Source organism: Cinclus cinclus, chromosome Z (assembly GCF_963662255.1).
Source record: "Cinclus cinclus chromosome Z, bCinCin1.1, whole genome shotgun sequence".
NCBI lineage: Eukaryota > Metazoa > Chordata > Aves > Passeriformes > Cinclidae > Cinclus > Cinclus cinclus.
In genome coordinates this window covers 53,655,826-53,680,336 of record NC_085084.1, presented here as the reverse complement: position 1 = coordinate 53,680,336, position 24,511 = coordinate 53,655,826, and the positions used below count along the sequence as shown (strand labels likewise).

The following is a 24,511-nucleotide window of genomic DNA, read 5'->3' as shown; positions in this document are numbered from 1 at the left end:
AGAGATTTTTCTTTTTCTTTTTCTGCATTCTCTTTCACTGTTTCTCCGTGTTTTTTGTGTGGATGAAAACATGACATAGCTTCTCAAATATTTACTTCTTTGACAGAACTTGGTATACCCACATAATAAAAAAAATGCAAACAGTAAATTTTTACTTTTCCTTTCCTCCTCAGTTATTGTTTTTTAGTCTATCAGGCAAGCTGGATGAACACTAGTAATTCCTCAAGCAATGGCAACCTTTCCCTTCTCCACCTATTTCCTCCAGCAGGAACAATCGAAAGTACTACATGGAAGGGAGATTTCTAAAGAAAAAATGTTTCCTTGATTTTAGTTGGCTCATAAGTGAGGTGTGGCATAAAGCCAGTGTACAACCATGCAGCCAGCTCCAAAGCTGGTAATGAGACATGACTGAACTTCTCTTCTGTTTATCCAAGCACAACTACTTTGAAGCACAACGTCTCTCATTCAAGCCAGACTAACTTGAGAGGAGCTTTAGCCAAGGGTAAATTAATCAAGCTATCATTATAGTGAGAACAAGACCCAAGGCTCATATTGAAAGAAAAAAAAGCCTATGTTTGATTTTGTATGTAAGAACACAGACGTGGACATGTGTGCATTCATACACACCCAGACACATAAGTTTAACCTTCAGTCTACTCTCATGGATTCTTAGTTTTTCTCACTGGGAATATTGAGAATACACACTTAACATAAAGAGCAATACAGTGCTTCTCTCTCTCCTTGTATTAATGAAATGGGAACAGGGAAAGTATTCTGACAAAAAGTGGTACCACCATCTTTCATCCCCTCACAAAAGGATGCATTGTTGACTGATGGGACATGTCTTTCACCATGGTTCTATCCTGCCTTGGAATGGGCCAAAAATAATGACACCCACAGATATATGCAAGTCCTTTGGCTTGTATAAGGAAAGAAAGGGAAACTGCAGCTATTGTTGATTGCAATCAATATGAAAAACAATTTGACTTTTTTCTCTATGTAATATGACAAATTATTATCAAATAATTAATTCAACAATAAACAATCTGTGTCATAACACTGAGCAACTTCATTCTGAGCTTTATGTTCTAACAGAGAAGGTGGACTCTAATGCTGTCTCTGGGTGCATGTTAAGGTCCAACATCAGTGAAGTTCAAAAGTTTCACCTAGTTATGAAGATAATCTATGGTGGGTATGTTACACAACTGTTACTTGGTACCCAGCTGTGCAAGAGTAAAATATTCTTTGTCATGAAATTGCTGTAATTCATTGTGGAAACATGCATTTTATATAAGATGGTTGTTAAACAGCATGACTGCATGCAGAATGTAAGAAATATAGGACATTTTTTGTTTATGGTGTGAGAAAAATAATGGTGTAAAGCTGATCCCACCACTGAGTAAGATTTAACATTCATATTCACACTATTACATTTCATGCAAGACAAAAATATGTGGTGTATATTAATATAGTTCATACAGTATAGGCTGTATTGGTTTTATTTGATTGTCCATTCCCTAATGCACTGTTTACACTACTATATTAAAGAGCCTTAAATTAGCACTCCTGATATGTGTTTCTGATCTGTTCAGCACAGACATTAATGCACTTGATAAGTCTACAGTATTCCTCACAGACAATTTATCTTTTGATGGTCACAATAACACTTTCCTGTCTTTATCATTCAAACAAAAAAAAACCATCAAGTATAGTTATATGATAAAATTCATTCTGTCTGAGAGATGACATTCTCTGAAATGCATATTACTAATTGCAATTACTCTTTATAATCTGATTTCTACAAAAGTAGAATGCCTGACAGAACTGATGTAGTGAGATGTAGTATTAAGAGTCAGTAACTTCCAAAACCCATATATGAGAGTGGATTTTTCAAATTTTCTCCTAGTTTTTGTACATGGTGACTATAAAATATATCTCTTCTTACCTTTTTTAAAGAAAAATCACTCATGAAAAATAGCGTTTCCATACAATTCCACACTGGCCAGGCCAGTGGCATCAAAGATGAAAGAACAGGTTAAGCCAAGCCATAGTTCTGATCAAGTTCTCATATACAGTTAGTAACGGGAGAAACCTTCAGCAATGCCTCCAACTGCTGCAGAAGTCACTGCCCTAGTCCTTGCACCTCTCCCACTCTCTTTCTGAACTCTGCCTTGTACTATTCCTTGAAGAGTCGAGTTACTAACCGGGCAAAAAGTTAAAGGGGCGGGAGGAAATAAAGTAGTTTCAACTGACTGAAAAATAATTTCAGTTTGCCCAAGCAATACTGAATAGCTAACTAGTGATGTTTAGCTTTGCAAATTTTTAACTGCTCTTTTTATGTCTTCTGATTTAATTGTACTTTTATGAATAGAATGCCTGTTTATGTTCTGTTTTGTGTTGGCTAGAGCCTAACCATAAATCTGTTTCCTGGTATGATTATACACATAGTTTTCTCATTGATACTGCCTTGGTTTTAATCAACTTACAAAAGAAGAGTAAGGACCCAACCAGTGCTGGGAACAATTTGTATTAATGTACTTCTATTTCTGGATCTTTAAAAAGAGGAATTATACAATAGGAGATAGACTTATTAGCAATAAGACAAATACATACAACATCAGAAGCTACCATAAGAACAAAGGCTGAAAAGTTTAGCTTGGCTTATAGCAAACAGCTGTACATAAACTTTAAGTTATGCTGAGTAATGTTCTGGATGCTGCTAGCTACAACTTTGTACAGAAACTATTTACAGTCAAGAATGGTAGTGAAAAATTAGTTCTCATACTGTTAGTAAGTCAAAATACAGTTAGCAGACATGCAGTTTGTTTGCTTACTGCACACATTTTGAAACCAGTACCTGAAAAACAGTACCAGGAACTACAAAAACAGAATATCTTAAAGACAGATATATGTGGATAATATTTGCCAAGTAGTGACAAAGAGGACTTCAGTGATGATATTACTGAAGCAGTTGAACTAAGGTCTGCCTTAGAGAATGAGGCTCTTTTTGTTAGCACACAACATTCTCCAGTCATGTACCATACCCATGACTTAGTCTGGGTTCTTCTTTCCTGAAAGTTGCAATAATATTATAACTGGGACAGGAAACAAACTTGCAAAAAAATCCCCTGATTCCTTTGAACTTTTAGCAGGATGAGGAAATAAAAAGCCAAATAAGCCATTTTCAGAAACAAATGAGATTTCTGACATCCTAAACATTATAGCCAGAACAATAGTCATCTGTGTTGCAGTAATTTGAAGAAGTAAGAACCAGGTTTAATGGACTCTGAAATCCATTACTAGAGCTCAAGAAGTGAGTTGCCTGAAACCTTGTAAGAAACAGAAAGGGTAAGTATTGCTCTCTGTTCCAGAGGGAGCTGAAAATACAACCAATATTTAAGAAAAAGTTGGGGGAACTGCTTTCCATCAGCTATAGGACAAGCAGGTACCAAAAGGGAATATTCTGATGCCAAAGCAGGTTTCTGGGATTCTAACTGGTAATATAAGAGTTTTTAGTAAATTCTTTCTCTGTGCCTGCTTTGAAGTAAAAACCATCACATCCACCAATGAACACAACAGCATCTGAATCAGCATAAGAGCTGATCACAGCATCATTTATTCATGCAGCAGGTTCATAAAGGACAGCCAATGCAAGCAAGAATGCAAAAGTAATCCTAAACAGTAGACAGCTGTAATCACCTACAACAAACTCCAAACTATCCTGAAAGGCAAAATCTCTTTCTTTTGGAAAACAGGGCTGTACAACCTGTGCAGGTCTACAAGTGCCAAGATGGTACAGATGGGCACTGACCCCAGAATGCCCCACCCCACCACCTCCAGCTCAGTGCTGGGAATTTGATAAAGAAAAGTATCATCTCTCAATCACTGGCATTACTAATTCATAGAGCAATTGGGAAAGAGGGAACTTCACAGAAGATCAAGATCTCACCAAACCTAACCCTGTTTTATTTGAAGACCACTATATGAGATGGTACAGCTGCAACCATATGAGAAACACCAAACATTTTGGGATAACCAGTCCCATGCTGAAAAAGAGGTGAATATGTGTTTATTTAAATACAAGTCTGTTTTAATTCACTAAATACTGCTACTGAGGCATCATTGCTTCTACAAGAAAAGCTGCTTACAATGATGAGGCCAGGGAATATCTCTTCTATTCTGATTAATTATGGGGCTCATTCTCCACCCACAAGAGGGTAGCTTGGAATGGAGTGAAATAATGAAAACATCTGTGGTCTGAGACATTCAAAACTCAGACATTTTTTTATTGCATTTCCAAAAGGGTGCAAAGGTTGAGACCACATTCGTCTTCAGAGGTTATTTCTGAAGCTACACATTCTAAAACTTAAAAGTGAAATATATCCATCCAAAACAGAAATATATAGCCGAATTTATTACACACTTCTAAGGGCTTGAACACAAAAAAAAAAAATATTCTCCCTTTGGCTGCTAGGCCATATGAAAGTGCAAGGAAAGCCTTTGGGCCCTACAGCTGCAAGACAGATTTGCATATTGAGAGATAGGTGAAGCTCGTTGCAAGATTTTTAGTAACACATTCTTTAATTAAAAAACAAAGCAAAACAAACTTCAGAGTTGATAATTTCACTCAGGTCTTTCTTGGAAGTGGTTCCTAAAATAAAATTTCTGGGGAAAATAGAAGAGGAAAAAAATTTCCAGGACAGTGAGGGTGGGGCTGGGGTTTCAGTTACCTAGGCATCATTCAGAATAAGGATTTTATCCTTAGGCAAATTCCCTGACAACAAATTATGGATTATTGTGGAGGAAAGAAGGGAACCAATGGGAGAACCAAAGGCAAAGAGGCAGAGAGAGAGTTTCTATCTCTTCACCTAAAAGTCTTACCCCATATAAATAATTTCATGTTCATCAGCACACAAGCTCAAACCTGAGCTCTCTCTGCAACCTGACTGATCTTACAGAGTCACAAAAATTTATATGAAAATATTTTTAAACCAGCTAAAATTGAATAAATTCTATCAAGACAAAAATCCAAGCAAGTTAAAATAATCTAGTGTTGGCCACTTGCTAGGAAACACAGCTCTAGTAACCTCTGGACTTATCTCCTTGGATCAAAAGAAAAATCTGAACACATTCATCTTCCCTCACAAAAAGGTTCATACCTCTCTGGGTCAGGATAGTTAGGTTTCCTTTGCACTTTCTATAAAGCTTATTCCACAAAAATGCTGGACAAAAATGGCTTCAAAATCTATAAAGCATCCATACAAAAAAAGACTGGTTGCAAGCTTTATAGCAAGTTGAGTCTCCTTACTGTCCTATCCAGAGAGAGTTTAACTCTATCAATATTGCTATTTCTTACCCCTATTTTAGTAGCTTTAAAAGGCTGTCTTCTAAGATTTGAGCAACACAGCAACAACTGGACACAGTTGTGTTAAATCTGGCATATAAATCAAACCTGCCAAGCAGCACCCTCAAACCAATGGCAAATAGCAAGAAATCTTTTTAATATCAAGTAGCTGTGGCCAGCAGGCAGAAAGGGAAATAACAATAAAGCAAAGCAAAATCTAGAAAATCCTCACCTAGAAGAACTGGCTAGTAAGAACAGTATTTCTGAAGACCATATAGTCTTAACTGCTATTAATTTACTGAAAGATTAATCTGTCTTCAGTACATATCCTGCCACACCACTGCACATGTTTCCAGATGCACTTGTGAGGGCTGTTTTTTAAGATTTTCTTCAGCTGTATAAAGGACCTACGGAAGCTGCAGGGAGCAAATAATAATGCAGCATTACACTGAAACTGCCATACTAGGTTACCTTTAATAGACTGCTTCAGCCATAGTTCAGAATATTCTGAGCACAAATAAGAAACAAGACAGGCCTAAAGTACTTCTGTTGTGTCTGGGTTTTAGTGGCTTGCTGGTGATTGTCTTTTGTGTGCAAAAATGTGAGTATTTTCAGACTTCAAATCAGGTGTGCCTCTATCTTTTCAGACATCTTCATTGGGGCCTTTGTCATGCCCATTGTCTCTTTTAAATTATGTAAACTTTTAATAGTTAGCTAGCACAGCACAAACTTTCAGATACCAGGAACCTGTAGGCTGATGAAGACAAAATTAATGTTCAGATTTTTCTCCTCTCTCAGTTCAATTCTGCTCATGTGTCAGGAACTTTTTTAGTAGTACCTGAAGAGAAGTAAAATTTACAATCCAGCTCTCTGAAAAACAAGACTCAACCTTTATAAAAATATGTTAATAGCAATATATATTTTAAAATGTATTTTATAAAATACATGATTCAAAGTTATTGAAAAATAAAACTCAGAGGAGGATGCCCCTGGATTTAGCTACAAAAGCTACATGCCACTTTCACCACAAGCTACACCACAGGTCTTGATACTGCATCTTGATACTGGCTATTAAAATATTCAGTATATTTTTAGGAACATATTGTAAAGAATTCCAACAAATGCTCTTAAATGTTCTTTTGTTTGGCAAGTGACACTACCCTCTCTCCAACTTGTTGTTAGGACAGCAAATTACCAGACACCCTAAAGAATGCAAAAGTCTCGCCAACCCTAGAAAAAAATCCACCCTTAACACTTAACAGCTTTGCCAACTACCACTCAGTTTCCAGCATCCTCTTCCTTGGCAGTATCTTTGTGAAGGTGATGGCATCCAAAAGCTAGCAGCACACATCCCTTGCCAGCATCCTGGCTCCTTGACATACAGGCACTAGAACAAAACATGATGGAAGAGTAACCCTCTTGGCACTACCAGTCCACATACTCCTGGCCTGGGATTGAAAACAAACCACAGAGTGGATATCCTCCAGGGTTCTGACAGAAGTGACTGACTGATTCTAATAATAAGAAGTGTGTGAAGTTTAGTAAGAAAGAATAGGACAGTAGTGCTTTTCCCAGAGAAGCTGAATGGCATGCAATTCCTTCTCATTCTGCTGCACAGCCCCAGAATGCATTCTGCTGTCCCACAAACCACAGCACTTTCACCTTGCTAGTTTAACTCCAAAACAGTACTACACAGGGAAGCTGAACAAAGCTGGAAGGTCATCCTCCAATCGATGACATTAAATTATCCTTCTGTCTCTGCTTAAATGAAGGGTTTCAAGGAAAGCAAGGCACAGCTTCTATTTTCTGTCCCCACTTGGCAGCAGACAAAGGAATACCGGCTGCGGTGACTCCAAGTCATGACAAAGTGTTATGCCTATATTTTAAGCAGAAAGTTTCATGATTAAATCAGAAACAGAGTTATCTTTCTATGTTCCTCCACCTTCTGAGACAGTGGAGTTTGTCAGACGTTACATCTTGACCCACAAGTCTGCCCACAAGAAAGCCTATACAGCTTCTCTGCCGCTTCCCCAAGGCTCTATTACTGGCAAAAAGATTACTCCTTACTAGAGTTAAGGCTGAGGGCTGGAGAGACTGTACTCACTATAGAATGTGATCCTCACTAGTAAAATATGTACTTCTACCTTCCCACTCCAAATACTTCAAAACTAGAATTTTAAAACCTGTTGAAGGAGAGTTGATCCTGCCTCCAGCTTCCCAAACCCAGAAGTTACCAAGAATCATTCAAATTTACAAGGGGTAAGGTGATGCATTTGGCTTTTCTTGCACTCACAGAGATATTCTAAAATGAAAATAAAATCTCTACATCTCAATAGTCCAAGTCTCAAAAACTGCAATTATCCATAGGGAAACTTTGCATATTTATTTTATGAGAAAATGTTCTCCTTTGGGTTTTTCAGCCACTATTCTACATAATATACAGCATGTATTTAATAGAAAAGTAAAATTTTACTCTCAACATCCCCCACAGTTTGGAAAGAAACTGCATCAAAGTCTCCAATCAAAACTTTTATAACAATTTTAAAACAAATTATAACAAGCCCACATCATCCCTTGAAGAAAAAAATAATCACTTGCATTAGAGCTTAGAATGATGTTATTTGACTTGTCCTGCTTTCTTATCTCTAAAGTACATCTGCTATCTTCAAGTATATGTATCTGGGGTTTATATTACAGGAATATGACTTTTTGTATAACAATCTTTGATGGTTCTCCCACTTTGGGATATTCACACACAGTACACATGACATATTTCACAAATAGAGAATACTTTGATCATATCCATACTACAAAACTGTCCAATCACAAAGCAGACTGTTTATCCTAATATTGTAACAGACCCAGAAAATATCCATGTATATGTTAACAGCTCAGCAACTCAAAATTACATCCTGGTCAGAATATGATTCATTTTGGATTTAGAAGATCAAACTGAATTAGTTGCAGCTTATTTCAGATACGCATATCTCCTGAGAGCTAAAATAAGAAGATACAATGTGGTGATGGTGGGTGGAGTCACTCCTTGGTCATTAAGAAGTGATAATGTGCCTGTCACAATTGTTTGTCTTAGTTTGATAAAATTCATAACATGGCAGAGGTTTACAAGATTTACTAGCACAAGCTCAACTGCTTAGAAGGACAACCTCATAAAAATTCAAGGAACCTTTTTTCTAAACAGACTGGAATGGCAAAGACTGGGTTTGATTTTCTTTTGTATTTTCATTTTATAAGAGTCCTTGAAAGGACCATGTACACTAACATCTCTCAAAGGAATGTCAAGTGTCACTAGCCATGACGCATTAACATCTTCAAAGACTGCTCTGAGTTGATACAAAAAGAAAATTTAAATTAACATATGTATATTGTAAAGCACATATGAAAAGTAAAAAAAAGTGGTGTCTCAGTCACAGAGTTTAGACACAGGTCAATTGTCTTTTGTCTGAGATGAAAGAAAACTGGTAGCATTGGAAGACTTCTACAAAAATAAAGTTATTTAGGATCTTGTCTCCTTGCTTTCCTTCCTCCTCCTTACCCATCCACACTTAGAAAATTCTAAAAACTGTGAGATGAAATAAAATCTCCTTAGATTAAATGAATGCTGACAAAACTGCAGTTAAGGCACTGCCAGTTTAGAGGAACTGAAGTATCACAACTAGTTCTAATCATATATACTTATATATATAAGTATATATAAAAGACAGTGCAGGATAGGTCGCGGATCAATTACACACTCTTTAGCTATTATCAGTTGTATCATTGTTCTCAAAAAATGTTAGATGCACACGTTCTGTAACTTATATTTACCTGGTGGATTCTTGGCAGGATCACTGTGGCTTGGACTTCCTGGTTGTCCAGAATCTATAAAGAAATGAAAGAAATGTTTTAATAATTTGTTTTGCAAGTATCTCACAATCTTTTAATACCCTCTATTAACTATTAAACTAACACTTTACTTTTTTTAAAGGTCATTTCATTGACTTTCTATGTGAAGCATTATTGAACAAACACACTATCTGTAACCTATTTTATGCAGATGTAGAAACATTGCGAAAGATGCGGCGATCCCAATAAGAGAGACTTGTAGATCAGTGAATAAGGGCAAGAGTCATTCAGTTAAATACTCATGTTGTAAACACATTTACAAGGGTACCTTTTCATTCCCTTTCCCTCCATCCCCCTAATATAATATTGCATAATAAGCAAAGCAAAGGTAACTTCTTCTCAGGCAATGACCAGAAAGACACACTGGATTAGACAACCAGTGGTGCTTGCAGTGATGTTGCTTCATCCTTTCCTTAAAGCACAAAGGCCTATGTTGCTTCCACAGACTCATGACTGCAATGAGGATATGACAGTCTGTTTAAATACAATATGGTCTTTGTGTTCCTAGCCTGCTGTGAGAGCTGCTGTTGTGAAATTAAGATTATGTAACATAAAAGCTAACAAAACTCAAACACTGTAGACTCCCAGTTGTGTTCTTTTCACTATACATGCACGTACTGAATCAAGAGGAGAATTTAATTTCAGGTTAATACACTAAATAATAAATTATATCCTTATTAATAAAAAGAGTTTATTTTTAAAAATCTACTTTTCTATGTATTCCCACATCAGTAAGATAACAAACCCTGCACCAATGCAAGAAATTAACAAAGATATAAAAATGAAAAAATGCAAAGGGGAAAAAAATAAATGAAGCACCACCATTTTTTCCACACACAGGCATCTAAAATGGAGCTGTTTTGTAGTCTGAATAAAGAATACTGATTTTCCTAAAGGTAGTGGCGTTATTAATAGTGTAAGATCACTGAAAGATTGCATCACAGCACCATAGAAACTGCTACCACCAAATGAACTCCAGATGCATGTAGCTGTTGTTGCATTGATGCTTACAGTGCCCAAATTAAAGAATAAAAAATCTAGAAAAGAAGAAAAGTTTATATATCAACAAATATTTTCCTTCAATTACTACTATTTCTTCTTATAGCTGATGTAGTCCTCACCTTATACTGAGATTCTCTCTACTTGCTACAAGTGCATTGAAATCTATTGCCACCTGTTATGTAACTTCATAAACATGGCTTGACTCACATGTCTTTCAAACACTAAGTTAACAAGGGCTTGATTTTACAGAAGACATTAATTGAGATGGAAATCCTTTTCACAGCTCAGGTTCTACTAAGATGATCTGAAACTAAGTAGATCTATGGATCTACTAAGTTTGGCAGTCATCCCAAAATATATACATCTGGGTAGCTACCTGAGTACTGGAATCCCAAGGCACGTGTGAAACTAAGTTCCAATGGCGTTCAAAAAAACAACCAGCTTTTGCAATACTGAATTAAATCACTCTTGTACACAATAAAATACACATTGAATAGGGAATTTCCTGTGGAATTTCATCTATCTTCTTCAGCCTTGGGCAGGAAACACAAAGGGCAAGACTATGAGTTGTACACTGCCCTTACCATGGTTTGGCACCTGGGTACCTTTAGGAGTCCTGTTGTGCAGCACAGTATGCAGCCATTCAGTATGTCTGGTTCTTCTCATGATATGATACTTTTCTTAAAAGAATTAAATCAAGTTAATTTGAAAACTTAATAATCTAAAAGAAGTGCTAAAAATCTAATGTTTCTCCACATACAGACCTATTTGTGGAGAATTGTCCTTTTTCCTGTGTGAATTTGATGTTCTAATAGACATTCTTTGATTCTACAAACCATAGATATTACTATTTAAATTCAGATTATTAGAGATGTTAATTTTACACAGCAATGGTCTGAGTGTAAAACTACTGCAGATGTGGGGCTAACTGAAGTGTCAATTTGGTAGTAGATAAACCAAATAAAGCTTGAACAACATATCTTCAGGATCACAGACATTTGAAACTGAATTAATGAGGCCTACCAGAAAATAACCTTTGAAGTTTTCTCATGTTAAAATTCACTAAAAAGAAGCGCAAGGTGAAGTAATTTTTAGATCTTGCACAGCAATTTGCCTTTACTTCTAGTTTCTGGATCCAGGATTTAAAGATTAATGGCAGTTTAAACAACTGTTATTATAATAAGAAATTTAGCAAAGAAGTTTCTAATTACAGGGATAAGCAGTTAGCTATTTATTATAATTTTCCAGTCAGACTTAGCTTTGGGTTTTGTTAACTACCCAATAATCATGGCTTTTATATATTGATTCTCAGTCTGTTTTCAGAGACCTCAATGAGACTCTGAGAATGCAAAGCATTACTGAAGAATATGAGAAGAAACTCATTTAAGCCTTCACTAAATGCAGTTGAAAAATCAAAGAATTTTATTCTGTATGAGAACATCAAGCTATGGAACTCTGCACTTAAAACACAGAGAAGCATCTGATCCTCAAGATTAAAGACACAGACTTGAGATGGCCTGTGATGAATCCAATTCTCTTAGTAATGTCAGTAATTATAAAGCACTCTTCTGTTCTGATTGGATGCAAATAGCTTTGCAAAGTACAAAAGAATCATGGTCATTATAGGATTAGATTACATTAATAACTTCATAGAAGCAGAACACTGAATGAGCAGATACATTGGAGCAATGCTGTTCTAAACGAGGGAGTAAGAGGCATTTTTGGGAAGCCACAGAAACTAAGGAAAAAAAAGACATGTTAAGACACTTTAAATTTTTCTTTGTCCTCATCTATACAAGATCACTAATTAACAACATGAGCCCTTTCTCCCAGAGTGATGGAGAAAGACATAAACAAAACTCATTGTCTGTCTAGCTGGATTTGCATTCAGTAGTCCCAGCAAATAACTCTTGCATTAAAAAAATACAAACAAACAAACAAACAAAAAAAACCCCCACAACATTAACAACCAAAAGCAAAAGAAACCAAACCATTAAAAGAAAACTAATTCCCAAGCAAATACATATGCTAGAAGCTGGATGAAAAGTGACAGAAGAAGAAGCAAATAAAATCCCATCATGTTTATGCAATGAAACTGAAATTTTCATAATCATCATTTATGTAGCTCCCAACTGTAAGTTCCCTTAGTGTTAGTGTTGTTGTTGTGGTTGTTGTGGTTGTTGTTGGGAAGCAAAAGGTCACCTACACTTACCATTTCCACAAAATGGCTTTCATGTGCTATTCATAGCTACAGTAGCACATCTTCTGCTCTGCTCTGCTCTCCTTGGCGCTGACTGGTACAACTTCTCTTTGATAAGTTATTGCTCCATGGATGAACAGTTTATATTAAATAGGTTCAAGCCAGACTTTACTTATAACAGGTCATGTAACCCTGATGCACTTTATGTATAACTTATCACGATTTAGCATGGCTATCTCCAAGACATTCAAACTCTGTATCAAATTACTCTTGCTTCTAGGAGACTGTATGAAAGGATGAGTCAAGAAGCTGACATATATTTTAGGCTTAATACTTTTCTATGCTTCCATTTCTGTGGACTGATCACAATAAGCATCTGTGAGTGCAGGTAACTCTCAGTGCAGCCAGAGTTAAGAGAAACTGACTGCGGAGGCCTGCTTCAAGTGAGAAAATAAGCTTCTGTTTTTCCTCTAGCACACTAGGAAAAGTCTTGGCAGAGGAAAATGAAAAAAATCTGATGGTTTGCCATATAGCAAAGGAGGAGATGCTCTCTCCATTTCAACCGCCCTATCTTTGACAAGCAGGAAGGACACCCATGCCAGCAAAGCCAAGCAAGTCACATTGTTGCTCACCAGCTTCCTGAGGGATTTGTAGTATTTCTCACTTCAGTAACCTAACCTTTTACTTTTCAGCTGATAAGATACTCTCTTTAAAAAGTAAGCTGCTTTACCTTCCTTATGCTCCATCCTGTACAAGAAATTTTGGTTTTTAGGCTCTCTGTTAGAGCATAATATCAAAGGCATTGAAAATGAGTAGCAGCAGAATCTGTTAAGGCCTAAAAATACTTTCTAGAGCCATGTCTTAGGGAAATAAGAGGATCATCCACAGGCATCACACTCACAAAATAAACTTTCTCAGTGGTTTTGGCGAACACATTTCTATTCGCCACAGTCTATGAGGACAGTCTTTAATCAGCCTCAGCTGACCTCAGCTGACTAATTTAATCATTCACCAACAGGTAAATACATCCTTGCTCTTTGATAGTCTCTGATTTTGGTATGAGGGACAAGAGACCACAGAGATGTGGCCATCATCAAACCATGTATGATGTTCAAACTTTCACATTCATATACAACAGTTGACTCGACAGCTGACAGAGTCACTTTCATGAAAAAGAATTACAACTGCCTTCTAGACTGTCAGGATTACTTTACTATCTGACATCACCTGAGGCAAATGGTTGTAGCCCTGAAAATCATAGGATCACAGGTTAACATAGCGTGGTAGAAACCTGGGGATGTCTCCCATCTTAGCCCCTGCCTAATCAGTTCTTTATCTGTCAAAGACTCTCAGAACATCCATAGCAAATAAAAGTAGGACATCTTCCCCTTCTCCAAAGCAAGTAACATGAGCAGCAAAAATCCATAAAACAAACAGATAAATAATTTCATCCCTGTACTTTAAATCATTAACGTTACTTATTATTATCCTAATTTTACTACATAACTACCTTTTACAATGGTAAAAGTACACTATTATGTATACTATGTACACTAATAATATACTATTATGTACACTAATAGTACACTACTTTATCTTTACAAAACAACTGATTGGTTTGACAAACTTCCTAAACACTTGTAACAATTTCATTTTGCAAAAGCAGCGTCTTTCTTTGGGTAGTCTTTCTCTAGCAGACAATAGAGAATTATTATACCATTTTAATAGCATTATTCACCCCAACACTTGTGATCAGACAGCTAATTTACAGTATAAACAAGCTAAAAATGGCTTAATGCATTATCCACTGAAAAGTGGATAGTATCCACTGAAAGGCTGCTATAAACATAAAGATGCTAGTGTCACCCTTGCATATGTTAACTTGAGGGGGGATTTATTTTTCACATTTTCATAGATTACTACACTTCTCCAGCAAATTTTGCCTCTCTGATTTCCTCTGATAATATGCTCACTGCCATCAATTTGTTTGCTAGAGCACAAGGCCTGTGAGGAGTGCTAAGGGAGCTGGCATTGTTTAGCCTGGAGAAAAGGAGGCTGAACATTATTGCCCTCTACAGGAGGTTGAAAGGAGGTTGTAACCAGGTGGGGTCAGTCTCTTCCCTCGAGTACTAAATGATAAAACAAGAGGAAACAGCCTCAAGTTGCATCAAGGGAGATTTAGATGTGACACTAGGGAAAAATTCTTCACCAAAAGATGGCCAGCCACTGGAATAAGCTGCCCAGGGAAGTCAGGAAGTCACCTTCCATGGAGGTATTTCATAGACCTATAGATGTGACACTTTGTGGCATAGTATGGAGGTGGACTTGACATGGTTAGGTTTAACAGTTGGACTTTAGGACTTTAAAGGTCTTTATCAACCTAAAGGATTCCATGGGGATATGTCCCTGAAGGTATGAAGCGCAGCTCACATGAAGAAGAATCACCTTAAAAACAAGCTTCACTATGCGAAAGACGTTTGCCCTTGCATCTTTTCCCAACAGTACATACTTGTTAGCAATACGTGTTCATGACACCCAGACTGAGAACATCTACAACATCAGTGACTTATTTTAATAATGTTCTGCTACTTTTCTTCTGCAAGAACTTCCTCTGTGTTCACAACACAGCTCTGCTATTGCACTGGGTAACTACATGAAGAGCTAATCCTATATGTTTTTATTGTGCCTCATACTCATGCAACTGGTGGTAAATGAGTAGCATAGAGAAGTGACCCAGAAGGAATGCTTGGGACCTCTCAGGAGACCAGTGCAACAGCAAGAGCTACCTTGAAACCTGGATGAAGTGATCCTTTGCAGCCAGGCTTCATCAGCACCCATGTGTAGCACCAGGAGCAGTAACAGTGACTTAGGCTCTTTATGTCCAAAGAGAGCTGCTGTCTAACCTTCACCTTCCTGAAAAAGGCAGCAAAGAACAGAGCTGACTGCTCAAGCTTTAGCCCAAGCAGGCATGTAACCTCACAAAGCCTACAGGGCTCAGGCCATGGAGGTTCTGCTGCGAGCTGGTCAGGATAGTCAGCAGAAGCTGGGCTCAGTTTTCATTTCAGTTTAAAATTGTTTGTTTTGGACTGGGGACACAGCAAGAGCTGTTAAGCCATCAGCTGACCCATTTCACCACATGCCCCCTTGCCCTCCCATACCAGACAAGCTCGCCTACGGCCGGCATGGCTGGGTGAAGCCCCATGTCTCTGCCACTGGAGGAGCATCCCCACACCCAGTTTATCGGGCAATGCCCCTGCCACGTGGGCTGACAGTGAGATGGTGTGTGATGGGCTGGGGCGTCAGAGCCCAATGGGTTATGGCAGGCTCCCTGCTTCACCTCCCCTTTTATCAACAGATCTGCCTCTGCCATGCCACCCAACCAGCCATTGTCAAGACTGCTAACTTTCCTTCAGAGTATTTTAATTAGGTAAATAAAAAATGGTAATTAAATCAACATTACGTAATGTGTTTCTGATTTGTAATCTCATTTAAATTAATTAACTGACTCAGTCCTTGTTTAGTTTTTAACTGTCCTAGTTAAGAAGTAGAACTCTGGGAGTAAATTCAGTTTTTATACAGTTGAAAGAAATTCAAGGACCTAGAAGCACTTACAAGAATGGAAATAGCAACATGCATAGTAAGATTTTCAGCCTTATATCCCATGCATAGATTTATCTTTTTAATTTAAATTCCTTTATTTGATTATGTGACATAAGCCACAACACTTATTTATTCAAAATATTTCTTATAATATTTATAAAGACCATATGTTGCTCATATTGAAAACGAAACAAATTTCCCCAGCTGTTTTGTAAGATGTGCATGGAATATATACATATCTATATATGCACACACATGCACACACACATATTTTTAAGAGAACAGTTACATTTTTCAATGGTCTGAAACAAATATTTCCCATACTTCATAATATTAGTTGAGCTCTTTTTTGACATGTACGTTAAGAAGAGATTTACATACGTATGAAGCCACATGTGGATGAATGTGAAAGAATGACATTTTTTTCCAAAAGTTGGTGGATTCAATAGGATATGATGAGATATGAATGCTTAATTTTCTCCATCTGGAGGATACAGTGGATACTCAAAAATATTCAGAAGTCAGTTTTGAAAACCAAAAAGATCTTTCATGTTAAGTATGTTTCACAAAGGGCTTTTTTTACTGATTCTTCAGAAAATAAAAAGTGGAAGGATTAATTGTGTTGCTTAGAGAAGGAAGAAATTATGTGACTAACTATATTAATTCAAAAGTTAATATTTCAAGCAAATAATAGGAATTTCTTCTTCAGCTAAATAATAAACTGTCCACCTTATTCTGTTCTGTAAATACAGAGTTGAAGCATATGCAATGAATATTGCTGAGATCTTTACAGAATCACAGAATCAATCAGGTTGGAATACAACTCTGAGATTATTGAGTCCAACCTATGACTGAATTCCACCTTATTAGCTAGACCATGGGACTAAGAGACAGATCCAGCCTTTTCTTAAACACCTTCAGGCATGGTGACTCCATCACCACCCTGGGCAGCTCATTCCAGTTTCTAATCACCCTTCCTGTGAATAAATTCTTCCTAAATTCAACGTGAACCTGCTGCATGGATTCTCATTTCAGGGAAACCAATGTAGATTTTACCACTGAGTCCCGTGCAAACAGGATTTCACTTTCTGTTGAACTGTAGTGTAGTAAAGCAAAAAGAGTTCAGAGATAAAATTCATATTTCCATGTAAGACAACATTCTTAGGCCAGGGATAACGATGACAGGACTAAGAAAAAAATCAGTTTTGTTAACATGAGTCACAGGCAAAAGTTGTTAAAACCAAGGAAAAGTTGCTCCAGCAAGTTTTGGATGAGGCACTTTATGGTAAATTACAGATTCAAAGAACAAAAAAAAAACATAGTTCAAAAAATACTGTAGGACAGATCTGCATTTTTTCTTCCAAGTGCATTGCATTCTCCACTAATCATACAGTAATAAAAGACAGACTTCTCAGCAGTTCAGAAATTTACAATCATATGCTACTTAACTTACTTCTAAGAGACATAGGGCATAAGGAACACCATAGTTCTGTGGATCCTCAAGTAACACATTTTTTTTGTCAGAGATCTTTGTGAAAACAACATCTCAAATGGAAGTATATACACATGTTCTTTATAAAGTGGGTTTGATTTCATCTGTTGTAATCTAAAAGTTCATAGATGAAATATGTACCACTTTGCCTATCCATATTCACACACACACACACACACACACACATACACACACACACAAACACAATTAAAACAAGCTATCCATGACAAAAGAAAGATTAAATCTATTAATGGACACTATGTAGGTAATGTACAAGAACTGGCTGAGAAAAATCGCCCCAGCTTTATATGCCAGTGGTTCAAAGTTTGACTGTAATTGTATGTGTGCCCACAGGCACCATGTTTATACACAAGTTCATAACAAATCATGAGAAAGTACTGAAGCAATAGTGATAAAAAAATTGTGACCTGCAAATTAGTTTTCTCTCTACTTTGACCTTTAAAAGTAGATAAAAATTAGAAGCACCTATTCATACGATATGCCCCAGGAGAATTTAAAATGTAGAACTGACTAAAGCATACAAATATATGACCAGCTCAGTTTTGAGTTTGGGCAGCAACGTTCTGCAAAAAACGTGCAAGGAATTATTTTTTAAGCATGTAACATAAAAAGGAAAAAAAAATTATCTTGGTTTAAACTATGTAAACCATGACTTTCAAGTTTAAAACAAGGTAATTTTGAAGAACATTTTTCCCACAGGTTCCTCATCTCTCTACTAACAACAGTATAGCTATTGCAGTCATATTGGTCAAAAGCTATTAAAAAGGTATTAAATCCTATTTGAACATATTCATTTGTGCCTGCCCAACACAACTATGTAGTTTTGTGGCTAATATCACATGACAGCATCTGATTTGAAATTCTGTAATTTTCAGTGGATATTACCCGTCACTTCTAAGTTCCCTAATTTCTGATTTCCCTAACTTTATAATCATCTATGTAGGTGAAGTTCCCTGACAGGGACCATTGTTCCTCATAGGTACAATACCAGCTGCAGTTTTGCAAGATTTTAAAATATGCTTGTCCATTCATTATACAGCAGAGGCTGCTTTTGCTCTTTCAATTTCATTTTATTTAAAAAAGTTGGCACATGTTCTTGCAGTACCTAAGGGTATTATATACTTGAAAAAAGGATACTACTTTTTATCTAAAAAACCAGATGGCTTAAATTCCAAGGCTTTCATTTTTATTGCTTACTAGTTCTTGGGGTTTTTTGCATGAGTAAAAATTGAGTGCTAATTAAGGGGGGGGAGGGTGAGGGGGGGGGGGAAGGAGAATGAGGGAGAACAAAAACCTGACTCAAAATTCTTTCTGCACCTGGTAATTTGCCAGTGCCTTGAATAGTATTTAACCATCCACTGTTGCTAAGGCTTATTTTCTTACCATTCCTCTATCACAGCAGGACCTTGAGAAAGTTATCAAGACTGGTTTGGTCTGCAGCTATTAAAAAAAAAAAAAGCCTTTGGAGTTAAAAAACATGTTTACTGAAAATATATCAGAAACTCAAGTTTCTGTCTGTGTATAAAGGAAAAGGACTTGTACCACCCAAAAGCTCTAAGACATGAAGCCAGAACAATTAATCTCAGATATTCAGTATCTCCTCTGACTGCAGATTTAGATTCTTATTAAAGGCACTTTAATACTTAAAAAACAGTTTTCTGGTACCTAAATATGTAAAATAAAATTCAATCCAAACAGAACTTTCCATTTTAATAACCCTTTCTATTAATGTATATGTGCATATATATGTGTGTGTGCAGAAATTATACAGTCATATAGATTCAGGCTTATTTTACTTATAGCCAATGTTTTGGGCTTTAAGAAGGGAGAAGTCTAATGGGTTAAGCCTGTTGACTCTCATGTGCACAACTGAAAGAACAAGAATAAATGTGAACAACAGCACTTTCACAAGAGCATTCCTTTCAGAAATATTTGAGATTTTAAAAAAACTTTAGAGCAAAAAAAAAACAACTTCATACTTGCACTGCCCTTCATCTGTGAACAGTATTAATCATTTTCCCTATTGCATACCCACATAGCAGGTTCAAGATTCAGTTTAATACCTTATGTGCATTCAAGCCCTTTGGCAGCTGTTTTCCTGAACAAAATGGGTTAAAAACACATGACCTGAAGGACTTAGATGAGACACAATGTACTGCACAATAGTTCAGTCGTATGCACTGAAATTATGTCAGACTTTTTTATGACTAATTTCAAGCATGTGACAATACCCTAATGGAAACCTGCAAACCCAGATTTTGCTTTGCTTCTGCCTGTCTATCCCTGATCCACACAAATACACAACACACCTTATGTGATTCTGAAATGAGAACATGTCCTAGGGTGAACATTATTACAGCTCCCTTTTTAGCTCAGCTTTCTTTTGGTGTGGTTGTTACCAACCCTCCAGAGCAGTGTGAATTCAATCTGTCTGTGCTGCTTAAGCAACTTAAAGTGAATTCAGAAGAGTGTGCAATGCTAAGTCTAGACTTCATTCACATAAGCCTAATTTTGAGCAGTTCAGGTTTCCATGTAGTTGCAAGAATTTATACTGATCTGCAGATGAGACCAACTGGCAAGTCTGACATTAAATTTTACGCTTATGAACAGTTGTATTAAGTAAATCTCCAAAGCCCCAAAATGCTTTTATCCTTTCAAGTAGTTTTCCAGGAGGTGTTGTACCTCTGAATAGCAACTGTATGCCTTTAATACCAACTTAAAAATGAAGCATGAACAACAATGGAGCTTTTCAGGACAGCAGTATGGTATCAATAATGGCAAGAATATGAGAAAATAAAATTCTCACATGAAATTCACCTTGGCCCAGGGCTGTGTTTCTCCACCCAGTGGCTGTGACTAACACGCAAGAATTTAAGAGGGCCTGCTAGTAAGTCACACATCACATTTATACAAAACAAACTAAGAAAAAAAAAAAAGAAAAAAGGTATTAATCCCAGGACACAGCACGGTTAAGTCTGCTGGTCAGTAGTCTTCCCAGATTGCTTACTCCTTCCTTCCCATCTCCATAAAAGTGTGAAGCCGCCCCATAGCAATAAACACATCTCATATGATGGTTATCTCTTCAATGGGCCCCATTCACTTCCACGTGTTGAAGAAGAGCTATGATGTGTGACCTGCCTGCAGTAGAGCAATGCCACATCAGGGTTGTTAAGAGAAGCACTCCACCAGCAGCAAAATAATCTCCAGAAACCAAGCATAGACCAGCACATTGTTTGGCCAATTTTTCTAAAGTGATTCTGGCATTAGTCTTCCTACATACACAACCACTAAAATTAAATCAGTGTAACTACATTAAAGCACATTCAGATCAAGTCCGTTTGTCTGCTGTAAGTCCAAAGCCCTGTGTCCCCCCAGGAAATACTAGCAATATTGTATGGACCCTTTCTTCTATTTTAATCAAATGAACAATGAAATCACTTCCATACGCATAGCTATTGATAACAGCATGATGTAAGTGTTCAGGAGATGGAAACGGCACATGAAGACAGACAGCCCTGACAATAAGAATAAAACTGAAGTTTTATACCAAGTTTAATCTAGAGGTTACCTCAGTTTTCTAGACAGTATATGGCTGTATATAGGAGACAGCCAGGAAAACATCATTCTAGTAAGACTGTTAAGCTTGCAAACCTACAGTGTTTTTCATATACCCCTTGGCTTGGTCACAGCAGGTATCTTTGCATAGTTCTCTCATGGTACACTGTTTCAAACTACACAAACCACAGCCTAACATTAAGTTCATGTAGAATACAGGCAATAACATGAGGATCTCTCATAGCAAAGGCATATGTCAACACCAAAAGGATAGCTGTCTTCCCAAATGTATTAGCGTAAGTCTATTTTAATAAGCAGCAGATGGAAAAAATGTAATCGGTATGTTGCAGTGCTATGAAAAAATAACTAGACTAAACACACATAAAAAATTCACATGTCAAAAAATAACAGTTATTAAGCTATAAGGCATGAAAAAAAGAAGTACACTGATTTTAGGGCAGAATATGATACATTTTCTGGACTGCATCTTTCCATTAAATTAGTAGCGGAGAGTGACAGAAAACTGACATATTTTTGTATGTGTGCTTTCCACAAGCAATATTTGACCCTAGAAGGGGCACAGTTGCCCCACTAAAGGCGTTGGCAGCTCCATTTACCCAAGATCTAGGTCTATAATTAACTTTAGGCATACTGTATTGTTAAATTGTTAAAGATTTACTCTAAGATAACTTGCAACTACCTGTATGAACACATTCTTTTCCCTACCTTCCCTTTGCATTGTCTCTCCACCTTCCTCGCGCCACCACTGTATGTCTTCTTCAACCCTGCAATTTTTGCAGTGTCTAGGAAAACATTTGCAGTTTAAAAAAGTAAAACCATTAAGAGTTCTACAGGTTTCTTCCTCATCTGATTAAGAGACAATCCAATGCTGCTTATTATGAAAGTCTTGTTGCTGAAGGTGTCCTTGTGTTTCATTTTATTTTGCTTCTTGTCATTAATTTAAAGAAACACCTTCTCTTTAAGCGTATGTAGGGTAGGGGAGAAACTGAGAGGATGATGAGTAACGTGAGTAGTTTCCTTTGAAGATTGACTGAAATAGTAAGCTGTGTTTTGCAACCCGGGCTTTGATGAACCATCTGAACAGAAGGCTTACCCAATAACCATGCAATTTTAAAACTCATGGTCAACAATCATTCTACATTTAAGGCTACTATTATCAGTCTTAGTGTTTAGTTTAAAACTTGGAGGTTAAAGCAATAGATTAATATTGTTATCATGATAAGAAATATTACAGGAATAGAAGTGGTAGATGTTTTTCTGCTTCTGACTCAAAAGATGAGGAGAGTCTGAACCACAATCAGGAAAACAAATTTTATTCTGGAGAAAATATATAAAACCATACAGTTCAGTAGTTTTCAGATTTATGCTGATGAAGTTTTGCTTCTGTACAGCTACATACTTATTAGAATTTTCCAATCATAAATATTACAGAAAGCCTAACTTTCTTAGTGGTTACAACAGGGACACAGATACTAATGTAGCTGCAGATCCAGCTGCAGAGATCTGTAGTACTAAATTCCAAAGGAATTTGACTCGTAAATATAGTAAAACAGCAAGAGTAAGCAAAACCAAGTTGAGTGAGGAAGGCGAGAGACAAATTCGCAAAACCAAAAGGTTATTATATATCTTCAGCACTGGGAATTCCATAAGAGGAATTTTAAGAAAGGTACAGTGCTCCCTGCCTCCATGAGTACTTTGTAGAACTATAATTTATACACTCTTTTACAAAAATTTCTCTGTATGTCTGTCTTAGCTATGTGGTGTGTAGTTTCCCATTTAGCCAAATACAGAAGAATAGAAGGGAAATACAAATGTTGGCATAGGTGATTTCAAGCCTTAGTTGTTTGACCTTTTTGTATAAGCTTTTGGCATCTGTGACTTGGCAGGCAGAATGCAGGCCAAGCCAGAACAAAGAGGAAGACAGGAAGCAGAAAGCTGGCCATGTCTCCTTGGCAGTCAGCATTGCAACAGGGTGAAAAACCATGTTGTTGCCAAACCAGAAACAGTGGGGGAAGCCCAGATAGTTGGCAAGTCACATACGGCTGTATTGTACATATTAAACACTAAATGCTTGATAAACTGAAGTGCTATACTGCAGCCTAATCTAGTTAAACTCTCTTCTGCTCTACAGGGGAATACTTCATTTGCCCTTGTTTATGTGTTTTCTAAGGAACTGACATAGCATGGTTGCTATCATTTATGGGTTGGTGGATAAAATCTTGCTGCCACTGCATGAGCATAAGCTTTTAGCATCTTTCTAAAGAATCCACTAAGACACTGCTAGAGCATGGAATCCCCTCCACACACATCCCTGTTTTGCCCCCAGCCCCTGCTTCTTGATCCAAGACTTCAAGTACCCTCAGGATGCATTGGCAGCTGACTGCCAATTGTGGCAAACTGTATTTACCAGTTTGAAAATAGTTTTCTAATTCTTGCAATATTGGCTGAGCAGTATTATTTCACATCCAGCATTTACCCAAACATTATGCAAACATTCAGCTTCAAACCTAGGATGAGAAAATGGCTTTGGTTTTTAACATTCCCAAAACACCTGAACAAAGGGAGGTTGTTTTGGCCTTTTCTGTGGGTACAATTCCCACCCTGGGCACAGAAGTGGGTGGGTCTCTTCCAGCCCAGTGCTCTGCAGATTGCTGCAGGCTGTTGCAACCTGGGCAGTGCAGCACTGGCACTCATTGCCTCAAAGGAAGAGCTGGAACATTGCCATCATGTGCAGACAGAGGAATACTATAGATGTTTCCTCCACTGGTTAGTCAAGGCTTCTTGCACTTACAGTGGACCACAAACTGGTCCACTCTTGCTGTGCTAGCCAGGAATGTCTGGCTCCCTGTGAGACATGGAGACTGTCTACGGGGACTCTGCTCTCCCAGAGCAGTAAAAAATCTCCTCATGCCAACCCCAACTGTTTAGGAGGCTTATTCATTGACAAAATATACAAGGCCTATTTTGTCCCCAAATATCATCCATATTTTGGTAAAGCCTTGGGAAGTAAGGCAGCAGGGGCATTGCATTTTATATAGATCTTTATTTACCAATAATCCATTAATACTGTTGTCAAAGATGACAGACAAACAATCTCTTTGTAGGTGCAGGAGGCATTTCTCACTGCCTTTTAGATCTTTCATTCCAGTGGCCAGGCTTTTGCTATCTTGGTTACATGTTATTTTAACATCAATGAATTAAAAAGCATATTTTTTTTAAATGCTGATTCTGCCTTTGGGCCATTACCAGCATGGTCACAGAGTCCCACGGCCAAATAAAGGAAATAATAAAGATCCCACTCATCACAGTCTTTGCCACCAAACTGAATTTTTATTGTTCATGAAAAGGCAAAAGTCTATTAAAAAGTTTCAAA

General features: G+C 37.2%; 1 protein-coding gene across 8 annotated transcripts in view; it reads right to left on the bottom strand.

Annotated features, from left to right (window-relative positions):
- Positions 1 to 24,511, bottom strand: part of NFIB (nuclear factor I B) — a 259,017-nt gene that overhangs the window by 56,552 nt on the left and 177,954 nt on the right. For all 8 annotated transcript variants that reach the window (XM_062514005.1, XM_062514006.1, XM_062514010.1 and 5 more), the window contains one exon: positions 9,170 to 9,223. In XM_062514005.1, coding sequence (XP_062369989.1) covers positions 9,170 to 9,223 — 54 coding nt within the window. The remainder of the gene's footprint in view (positions 1 to 9,169; positions 9,224 to 24,511) is intronic.